General features: G+C 38.4%; 1 protein-coding gene across 2 annotated transcripts in view; it reads right to left on the minus strand.

Moving 5' to 3' along the window:
- emp (epithelial membrane protein) overlaps positions 1–12080 on the minus strand; it is an 85589-nt gene that overhangs the window by 27574 nt on the left and 45935 nt on the right. For both annotated transcript variants that reach the window (XM_053766196.1, XM_053766197.2), the window contains 3 exons: positions 10552–10643; positions 2288–2448; positions 27–168 (listed from right to left, as the gene is read on the minus strand). In XM_053766196.1, the coding sequence (XP_053622171.1) occupies positions 27–168; positions 2288–2448; positions 10552–10643 (395 nt within the window). The remainder of the gene's footprint in view (positions 1–26; positions 169–2287; positions 2449–10551; positions 10644–12080) is intronic.

Consider the following 12080-nt stretch of genomic DNA (forward strand, 5'->3'; position numbering starts at 1 on the left):
CTCATAAAGAAGTCCTCAGTACTCACCAACATAGGGATATTAGGCACAACTACAGCATCGTCGTCTGGCCCGGAACTCAAGTCTGGCTGAAACGTGTACGTCCGTCTATAATGGAAAGACAGTGTCCCGTTCTCGTTGTCCGTAATGTTCACCTTCTCCCACTCTTCCCTGGTGAAAGAAATAGATGGAATTTACTTTACAAATCTATAAATATATAAAACTCTTGCGTTACTAAGTGACCGACTGACAGACAAAGCACAGCCAAAACTACTGGGCGTAGGAAGCTGAAATTTGGTGTGTAGGTTCCTAGGACAGTGTAGGGGAGCACTCAGAAGGGATTTCCTGAAATTCCCACGGGATATGGATTTTTACTCACACACGAAGTTGTCGACAAAATCTAATTAGTTATAATATTAGTATTACTATGGACAGGTCGAGGTAAAGTATTCTTGCATTTGTAATGAATAAACTCTGAAACTATTCGACTGATTGTGATGAAATTTGGCACAGAAATAGACTAGAGCTTCAGGAGTAACATACGTTTAATAGCAACAAGAGTATTTATTATCGATTTAAGATTATCTGGACAAAAATTAAGTATAATCTATTTACATAAAAATAATTTATTTGTTTTACTGCGCTCCCCCATAGGAATATCGGAATAAAAAAAATACCCAATGACACTCAGTAATTACGTGGCTTACTAATGGTGAAACGATTTTGGAAATCCGTTCCATTAGTTCCGAAGACTACATCCAAAACTCAAACATACAATCACACCCTTTTTAGAATATTTTAAGACAGAGACTGAACTATGATAGACAAATAAAAAAAAGTGCGTAAGTTGCGGTAGGAATTTATAAAACTGGTTCATTTCCACCCTAGTCATGTTTTTCTTATATAGGTACTTAGAATTTATAATACATGCAATGTAGCGTGTTGGTAACTGTTTAACTATAATTATTCACCTTCAGATCGTAATTATGTTACGCAAGACAGGTATATAAAGTCTTGTGTCCAAGAATAAGATGATCGTTTCCGTATTCTTTCTTATGTCTTTATTCCTTACGGGCTAAACACAGTCAAGAGCGAAGCTCCGAATGATTCCGGCTAAGCCATGTACCATCTATGTTCGGTTACATCAAGGTCTAGCCGAACATACATGGTTACAATTAAGTGTAATTGTAACCATCTGCGATCGGCCGCACTTTGGTCTGGCCGAAATGATAAATAAATATATTAGGACAAATCACACAGATGGAGCTAGTCCCAAAGTAAGTTCGAGACTTGTGTTATGTGATACTAACTCAACGATACTATATTTTATAACAAATACATATATAGATAAACATCAATGATAACTGTTAAACCTAGGTTTAACCCAGCTGCACCATAGATAAAAGAAATATATTAATTTTGTCTATGGGCTGCACCTAGTTCCGTAGGGTTTGGTCAAAAAGTTTGATGGCGCTTCATCAAGTAGATGGCGCTATACCAACTGTGTATAAAAACATAAGTATTTTTTGAATGGGGGACGCAATTACTAATAAAATAATTTAAATTGGTACGTCTTCATGCGAGATTCAATTAAAAATACATTTGTCAACGACGTCACGTGGCCCTATTAAGGTTAAATTTCTCAGATTCATTGTAAACCTATCACATAACCCATTTTAGCTTCTTGAAGATAACACTAATTGTTCTAATGACTTCGTTAGACGAGGGTAAATTCTTGATAATATAATTTGAAATGGACAGTACAAAGGTACCTACTCTTGTTGAATAATTTAATTAATTACAGGACACTTAACGTCTACCTAAATAACTAAACTTCCTTTGTGTTTTGTTTAGAGTTAAAGATTGCTCCGTAGCGATTTTTAATTGGGAAGCCATTTTCTAATTACAGATTTGTCAATGGGATGCTGACGATTTTGCGGTGGAAAAGAATAAGGTAGTTATTTGTTTCGCTCAACGGCTGAGGAACCGGGAAAACGCTCAGAGGAGAGGGTGAGAGGTCTGTCAATTTGATGTATGACAAAGTCAGCTGTCAATGTCACCGCTCTGGTGTTCGCCACTTTGCGCCATCTTGTTTTACAAACACGTTCCGCCATCTTGTTTTACAAACAAAATGGCGGCCGCGAAAATCTACAATTTCTCAAACGAACGTCAATGTCACCGCTCCGGCGTCCGCTATCTTGCTTTACAAAGGCTTTTCAAAATAGCGAACGCGACAACCTACAGTTTTGCAGATTTCGACACGAGTTTTCAAAGGAAGTTAGCTACTCACGAGTAGACATAAGGTCCAAGTTCGTCCAGCACCGGCTTGGAGCCGTTGTTGAGGAACTCGTCGGCGTTGGTCACGTTGTACACGAACACCCTGATGAAGGGCCGCACGGGAGGCCGCGCCCACCACTCGAATGTCATCGAGCCGGGCCGGAGCACCAATTCCTGACGACAAAAATATTAATTTTATTTATTTATTTCTTGAGATGCGCCCCACTGGCTACCATGTGAGTGCCAGAAGGGCGTAGGTGCAGAGGGATAGCGAACGAGGTCGTTAGCAAATATTATTTTGACTGAAAGCCCTCCATCGCTGGTCCAATGCCTTCAAATAAGTATGCTTAAAGGCAACTAATTAGTGAAATACTGCAGACGCCATTATAACCATGTGGTATAGGTATAAAACCTCCGTCATGACACCGTCCGAGCCGTGCGGTTCCCCAGGCGCAACACCTTCCCTTTTGGCGGTCGAGCATAATCACCTCGCTCCCGCTCTAACTGTACCGATTTCACCATCATCATCAGCCCGTAGCTGTCCACTGCTGGACATAGGCCTCTCCCAATAATCTTCTCTCTCTCTCTCTCTCTCTCTCTCTCTCTGTACCGATTTACAATGATATTATTATACTAGGCTGCGGTGGAGTTTGTTGCGCCGCTTCTTCTTCACCTGCGCTTTGGAAGCCGGCAGTAGACTTAGTTTAAGTAATTTTGACGTTAATAAGTGATTTACATAAATTGAATAAAGAATGTTGAATTTGAATAAGAAAATAATATTTCAAAATTACTATTGATAATTTTCGATTTTGACCACCAGATTTTTTGTCAGTCTTATCTCTCTCTCTCTCTATCTATTATCTGAGCGTTTTCCCGGTTTTTTCCTCAGCCACTGAGCGTCGGAGCCCAGGCTCCGCTTTCCTACATTTTCGTCTCCAATAAGCACGGTCATCGACATCCCTAGTTGTCAGACCATTGTTACGAATATCATCCTCTACGACATCACGACAGCACTTCTTGTGTGTGCCTTCAGCCAGGGCCGGGCGGGAGCGGGATAGACAGACATTTGTTCCCTACGTAATTTACCGGTCTACGCAAGACGTGGTCTTACCAGTACAGTCTTGTAAGTCTGTATATAATTTGATTTTTATGACTACAGCTGTAAAAGCAATACTTCCTTATAATAATAATAAGTAATAAATAAATTTAATTTTACTATTTGATATCGTTCACAATGAAAATTGAAAAAGATTAGTTAATCGACCTTTTGTCTGAAAAACAATATTATTGACCTCAAAATTAAAAATACTCAATGCAGAATCCAACGAAAAGCTACTTAGAAGCGAGCGCATTGCGAAATTCGTTTTGTAATTGTGACGTTCAAAGCGTTTAGGTACCACTTGGGTGGTAATGAGTTAAGGTTGTATTTAGATGGTTAATTATTGATCATAGACGACCTCGGTGGCGCAGTGGTAAAGTGCTTGCCACTGAACCGAGAGGTCCCGGGTTCGATCCCCGGCCGGGTCATGATGGAAAATGATCTTTTTCTGATTAGCCCGGGTCTTGGACGTTTATCTACATATGTATTTGTTATAAAATATAGTATCGTTGAGTTAGTATCCCATAACACAAGTCTCGAACTTACTTTGGGGCTAGCTCAATCTGTGTGATTTGTCGTAATAGGTATGTTTATTTTTTTTATATGGAATTTAAAAAAATAATTAACTTTATTCACATTTATTGGGAAAAAATGTCAAAGTTCACACAAAACATTTAATTGTTGGGAAACAACAAACATTGAAAGTTTAAACTGTGGTAGCTAGAGTTCTAGTTACTAAACATACAATTGTAATTTTCTCACGTCGTGTGCATGATTTAGACACGTTTATTGTATGAAAACGTAGCACTTTGTATGTTGCATTAAAATCAATTTAAATCGCAAAATGCCAATTCTCACAAAAATCTCTGAAAATCTCAAATATCTCGAAAACTAAAATCTGCCCAGTGGTACCTTTTTTCTTTCGGAACGCCACAATTGTTTATCGTAATATCAGATGAATTGAATAAATTCAAATTCAAAATTATTTATTCAATATAGGATGATATACATCACTTATTGACCTCAAAAAAATACTTAAACTAAGTCTACTTGCCGGCTTCCAAAGCGCAGGTGAAGACGAAGCGGCGCAACAAACTTCACCGCGGCCTTTTCTCCAAAGACGTCAATTGGAGTGGCTCTTAGGCTAGTATACGGTGGATTTGTGTGAATGCAGCCGTTCCGTTTGCTAAAGTATTGTACAATGTACTCATATGTGGCTTAATGAATGGCTTCTTGCAATCCTAACTATTATTGCAACTGCGAAAGTAAGTTTGTTACTGTTGTCGTTGTTCTTGTAATTTTGCACACATGTAGTTTGAACTACGGAGAAGGACATAGGGTACCTTTCGTCCCAGAAAAATAACTGTTCCCGTGGGACATTCACGCTAAGATAGGGACAGACAGCGGGAAGCTTCTTTGTTTTTAACCCTCGACGCAAAAAGAGGGGTGTTATAAGTTTAACCTGCCTGTCAGTGTATCTTAGTAGCATCTGTCTGTGGCATCATAACTCCCAAACTTAACTAACTTTTTTTTTGTGTCATAGATATTTTTATCCCGAGTGTTCTTAGCCATGGTGCATGAAAATCGGTTCAGCCGTTCATAAGTTGTAGCGAAATGAATATTAAAAGTCGGGGTTTTTTAATTTGCCTAACAAATAAACTTATACACTATGTGTTGTGATAGTGATGGGAATAGGAAGCGTGTAGCCACTTAAATCGCTTTGCCGTTTCGTTCTCCGTGATATAGTGTGACAGTTAAGGCACTAAAATTGTTATCACTAATTTTTCAAACCTGGTCCTTCGGGCCGGACCGAGCGCAACCAATGAAAATGTGGGCCAAGGCGGCGTTATTAGCATTTAGGTAAGTACTCGAGTCGCACGCGCTTTCGAAACTCAACATAATGTGAAACAAAGATCCGCAGACTTATTAACGTATAGACAGCGATATTCACAAATACTTATAAAATTACACATTTATTTAATTGCATATTTGACAATGAATTAATCTTTTTTTTAATGGTGTAGTGGGCAAACGAGCATGTAGGTCGCCTGATGGTAAGCAAACACCGCAGCACCAGCAACCCGATACGTGTCACCGTCGGTGCGTTGTCGACTTGTTAAGAAAGCGATAGACACTTTTCTTAAAAGCCCGAATGTCGTAACTATTAGGGAATACTGGTGAGGGAAGTTTATTCCATAGTTTAGTATTATCTTTCTCATCTTTGTTGCATTCGGGACTGTGATGTCGCGAAGCAAAATAAACGTTAAAAATTTGTAGTTTCGCTTGTGATTTTGCAACGGCCGCTTGGTGATTCAGTTGCCTTTTTTCTTCTATAGCCTGTATTTTGTGTCCCACTGCTGGGCAATGGCCTTCCCTTTTGTCTTCCAAAGGTTCCTTACCTTCTTAGTAGTATATAAATAATAACAGCATAGAACCAATGGCCCCCATAAGTTGTATGGCCGAAGAAACTAGAAAAACGTACAGATAAGAGATATAGTGTAATATTGCTGGGCAGATTTAGATAAAGTTTGGTATAGGTATCGTTAAAGGTAATACAACAAACAAATATAGGTATTTTTTTTGAAGATGTTCATCTTGACCTGACCTGGAATCGAATATAGAACTTTCCGAGTGACAGAACGACTTGTCAACGATTATACCGCGAAGGTCGTCGTGCTAATAAATTTAACAAAAACGAAATCTACCTATATTGCAACATTATTTAAGATTACATAAGAATTATTTATACACACAGCACATTTCCTTGTTTATTATATAATCTCAATTGTTTATGTTACTTTAAAAGTATAATTTGATATGCATATGATGGAAAGAAATTCAGTTTATGTATTTGCGATTTTCTTTTATTCTGTTCCGTATTTCTCCTCTCTCCGTATCTCCTAGCCAATGTACGTTACTTACTTATCCGATGAGAAATTCAAATTTATTTCCATAAATGTCGGTATTTACAATAATTTCATTTCAAAATCCTGTATTTTTTACTGAACCAATGGTATGCTTATTTAAATACTCGTATTTTCATCGGATGAGTTAGGAACGCATTGAGTGTGGTTTCACCTTAAAATAACAGTCCATATTCTCCCATGGATGTCGTACGAGGCGACTAAGGGACACACAGCCTATATGCAACTGATAGAATAATATAGATGATAACATTCCCAAGGTTGTAAAATCACCGGCGAATCTCCATAATTTTATGGGATTTTTTACGCTGTGCAAGGGCTTCGCGGCTTTACAAGCCCGAACGCAATCGGGAACATGCAGAGATGGGAGTGAGAGCCAGGATCGCATTTTAGAAGAATTAAAGAAAATTATATTAAAACTAGCTGCGACCCGGGGCTTCACTCCGATGGGAATTTCGGGATAAAAAGTACCCTATGCGTTATTCCAGGTTATTTTCTATCCGTGTACCAAATTTAATTATTAACAATCGGTCCAGTATATAATGAGTAAAGAGATAACAAACAAACTTACTTTCGCATTTATAATACTACTAGATGTTGCTCGGGGCTCCGCTCCCGTGGGAATTTTGAGATAAGATATAGCCTATAACAATCTTGGATAATGCACCTTTCTAATGGTCTTGTCTTGGGTATTTATCTATATATGTATTTGATATAAAAAATATAGTATCGTTGAGTTAGTATCCCATAACACAAGTCTCGAACTTACTTTGGGGCTAGCTCAATCTGTGTGATTTTCCTATTATATACTTAAGGTGAAAGAATTTTTGAAATCGGCTCGGTAGTTTCGGTTATTACCCGCCTCAAACATACAAAGTTACAAACTCACAAACGCTTACCTCTTTATAATAATAGTATAGATTATAATTATAATGTTGGGATTGGGATAAGCTATCGGATGAGTGCGGAATGGCGGTATCGGATGAATGAAGAAGAATAAGATGAAACGTCATCGGACGAATAACCATACCTACCCTGTATTTTCATGTACCGTCGAGTTATAAATATTACAAGGTAAATAATAAATTATGTTATTGTTATTGATACCACTTGTTTACAGTCAAGGCTATACAATAAATAGGCTATAGTTATGTAACTGATATGAACATTAAATTACCTTTGGAAACCTTGTGCCAGATTTGTGTCAAGTTTAAATATCGATAAATAGACCTTAACGAAAGCTATAGATATTGTCTTAAACCGGCTGCGCACCGGGGCTTCGTTCCCGTGGGAATTTCGGGATAAAAAGCACACTATGTGTTGTTCCAGGTTACATTCTAGCCGTGTATAAAATTTCATAACAATCCCTCCAGTAGATTTTGTGTGAAAGAGTAACCAACATACATACTCACAAACTTTCGCATTTATGATATTTGTATCTAAACGTATAATAAAACTGTAGGTAGGCTATGTCTGCACATAGGAGATATCAAAGAAAAACAATTTTGGGGGTCTTTATGAAACTAATAGAAGCCAAAACAATTTTTTTTACAATTTTTGCCTGTCTGTGTGTATGTTTGTTCATTGAATCATGCAAAAACTGCTGGATGGAATTCGATGTTTCTTTCACAGAGCTGTATAGGGGATAGTCTTACTTAAAATCTGGTATAGGTTTCATCGCCATACGTTGCTTACAACCAGAGATATCGCCAATAATAAGTTATTAGCGGACGCACGAAATAAACGCGGGCGAGGCCGCGGGCAAAAGCTAGTTAGATATACAAGAAGAGAAATGAGATTACGCGGCAGAGTGCTAAGTGCAGGGAAGTGTCGTATAAAGCATTGTTTATCACTCGAAAGAAAGTACGATTCGCAAGTCGTTTGCTCGCGGCCCTCGATTCCGTCTCGGGCCTCAACCTCGCTCGTTAGAATCTGTAACTTATTTTTCTTGTCCTGCTCAATAATGCACCTACTATTGTCATTCACGGCGGGATAGCAAATGCTCTAGTCAAAATTCGCGACGTCCCGCCAAAACCGGAACGCAACGTTTTTACAGAATATTAATGTACTGTCCAATAGTTTGTTAACTCTGTGGCAACCACAAATTCAGTGAGAGTGAGTTTTAAGTGCTCTTTTGTTTTTGTGTTCAATTGTAAATATTAATTAATGGTAATTCTATGCGTGTAACTTGCAAAAATGTAGGTTATTTTCTACTAGTTGTATACCCGCGGCTTCGCCCGCGTAAGTTTTCCGGGATAATAAATAAATATATATATTAGGGCAGATCACACGGATTGAGCTAGCCCCAAAGTAAGTTCGAGACTTGTGTTATTATATACTAACTCAACGATACTATATTTTATAACAATTACATATATAGATAAACATCCAAGACCCGGGCCAATCAAAAACAGATCATTTTCCATCATGACCCGACCGGGGATCGAACCTGGGACCTGTCGGTTCAGAGGCAAGCGCTTTGCCACCGAGGTCGTCGTTAAACTTTATCTAAGACTAGATGTTGCCCGGGACTTCTCTCCCGTGGGAATTTCGAGATAAAATATAGCCTATAGCAATCTTGGATAATGTACCTTTCTAATAGCGAAAGAATTTTTGAAATTGGTTCGGTCGTTTCTGAGATTACCCGCCTCAAACATACAAACACAAAAACGCTTACTTCTTTATAATAATAGATAATGAGTATTTCCTTATTAAATTCGTATATAAGTACCTGTGATCTAAATACCAAACCTAGGTCTTAAGTTATTACGATAGGTTAGTTTTGTAATCGAGCTGATGCGGTCAATTTATGTAGGTCAGTTAGCGAAGGTTGTTCAGTCAAGTTGGACGGCTTCTTAAATTGGCCTGGTTGCATTGGAATGTTAGGTTAGGTTGCTGATGTAATTATAGACAGGTATATTACGACCGCATATCAGGATACCTCTCTTTTTTGACTGAGACTTTTCTGTCTCTTTCTCATATATCTTCTCGGTTACAATCGGAGCTGTGGCGCCCTAAGGCCCAGTGTCGCGTAAAAAAAATAAATTTTGTGGCTTGCGTCAACTCAACCCTCTTTGGCAATGTGTCACTTACGTCGCCTAGTACGACATACACATAAGAGTGGTCAGCATTTTTCAAGTATTGTGTGACAATGTGCGGGGCTGAGGCGGACGATTGAGGTAAGTTTACCGCGCCCCTTTACGTAATGTCTGTGCCCCATTCATTGTAGCTGTAAACAAGTTGATACACTCTGTGTCGATTTTTAACCCCCAACGACAGAAGGAGATTTATAAGACTAACGTGTCTGTGCCATGGATAATATATAATAGAAGTAAAACATAACAGAAGCCAAACGGCTGAGCCGATTTTGATGTAGTTTTTTTTTGTTTGAAAGATTGATTAATCGAGAGTGTTTCTTAGCTAGTTGGAAAACCTGTGTTCAGTCGTTTGGAAACTGTGAGCTTATTTTCTAGCTTCTCTTTCTTCGTATTCTTAAACGAACGTTATTTAGTTTTTTTTTAATTATACATACAACAACATAATAACATAATTTGTGAAAAATATCTAGAATCTGTTCGCGGCGTGAGACACAAAGAGATGAAAAAAATCGGCCGAACTGGCATGGTCTCGACAGCTCACCGGTTAAGAGCACTGTCCCGGATAGTCAAGGTCGTGGGTTCAATTCCCTCTCGTATCCAGAAAATTTAGTTTTTATTAAGTTTAAAGATCTATATTCGACATGTTATGATGTCGGAATTACCGCAATCGTGACACTGTGAATCACGTTGTTATAGTACGACTACACAAACAACTTTGCTCTAATATCACACGAAACTATCACACATCACGTCTGTCTCTGTATATTAGTCGACGGTCGTATCAAAATATCTGAACGTGACCATATGTTCAAATGGTTTAAAGTTCAAACCGCGATTCTGAGGTATGTAATACCTATATATATGATATATTTGTGGTTAACATCTATTTTATTTGTTATATATATGTAAACCACTGTCGACTCGCTCCGGCTTTGCATGGGTATAATGCATATTATATACACTAGCTATTGCCCACGTCTTCGCCTGCATGAATATCCCACGGGAACATGAAATGAAAGGTACTTCTCAAGGATATTTCAAGATTCCTTTCCACATTTTTTAACTTTATTGCTTTTCGTTTATAACATATAGATTAGAGCTACATGTTTATATTATTTCTCTTAAAGCTACAAACTACTAGCAATAGGATACTCACATGGTCTATGAACATTCGAACCCAGGAGCCGAAGAATATAGCGCATATGATGCCGAGCAGTAGCAGGACCACCGCTGAAGCTAGCACGAACCCTGGGGACAGACAAACAGACATAAATTAATATATGTATATGGACAAATCACATAGATTGAGTTAGCCCCAAAGTTCGAGACTTGTGCTATGGAATACTAACTCAACGATACTACTTATATTCTTTCTTTTCGTGTGTATTATTCCTAACACTAGTGTGATGGCAATTAGTCGCATACACACTAGTGAACTAAACTGTCCACCAGTGTGCTGGTATCCTCACGATGTTTTCCTTCACCGGAAGCAAGTGGTGGTCGATGAAAACGTCAGATTGGTATACAAACTCGTGTGGCACGAGCAGGGTTCGAAACTGAGACCTTTCGATCAGAAGGACCGACAGGCAGACTGTCTTAACCACTGGACCTACACCGCTTCATGAGACTCATACATTATTAAGTATATTTGTCGGAAATATAACTACTAGAAGCGCTATCTTGGCTCAGAGTTAATTAAAACACAAATTAGCCATTCATACAATTTAATTTCTGTAACACGAATGTATATATACTTCAACGTTCCGCCGCAATAAAGGCGTGTTCACTTCGCGCCATTTGAGCTCAGAATGACAGCTCGAATGACTGGTCGCTTCCGACGTTGCATTAGCACGTGACGTTAGCGACACTAGCGCCATCAGCTGCCGGTAAAATCACGTACTGTGTCTCTGTAGTCAATCACGTACTGAGAGTCTTTATAATATTCGCGCCGACCTATTTTCCACACACACATTCAATGAGTGGAAACACAAATGCTGGCTAGCACCGATATACAGAACTAACCGGTTCCCCTATAACACGAATAGTATACAACTATGATATAAATGCTAAGCAATTTCATTAGTCATACTAACCGCAAGGAGTCATTCTATATTGGAGATTGTAAGTGGTACATATTTAATTCACTACAGATATAGTGTCACTTCTCTACCTCTTACGGGGTGGACAGAATCCAAGATTTGCAATTATTTATGCACTATAGTGCCATCTACTTTGTTAAGGGCCATTGATTGATTATTAGACTTTGTACCAAATCCTACAGGAATCCCGTACTTGGTATCGGTATAAAAGTATCCTATGTGTTAATCCAAGAATATCAGCTACCTCATTACCAAACTTCATGAAAATTGGCCAAGCCGTTTGAGCGTGATGAAATAACAAACATATTCACAAACTTTCGATATTTATGGGAACGTTATATATATTTTGTAAACAATAAATTGGAAACACAAATTCTACTAAACAGATTTTGATGAAACTTAGTACACAGGTAGATTGGAACAAAAAATAACACAGTGCTATTCGTGCTATTAAATATGTAGTATGTATAAAATTCGCAAAGACAAACTCAAGCCTGGTTTAAAAATAACTTTCTCGACGCTGACAATCCAAGATGGCCGCCCGCCGAGCCGCCATGTTTGAAAAATATTATCACGTACCTACTCG

Source organism: Plodia interpunctella, chromosome 28 (genome assembly GCF_027563975.2).
Source record: "Plodia interpunctella isolate USDA-ARS_2022_Savannah chromosome 28, ilPloInte3.2, whole genome shotgun sequence".
Classification (NCBI taxonomy): domain Eukaryota; kingdom Metazoa; phylum Arthropoda; class Insecta; order Lepidoptera; family Pyralidae; genus Plodia; species Plodia interpunctella.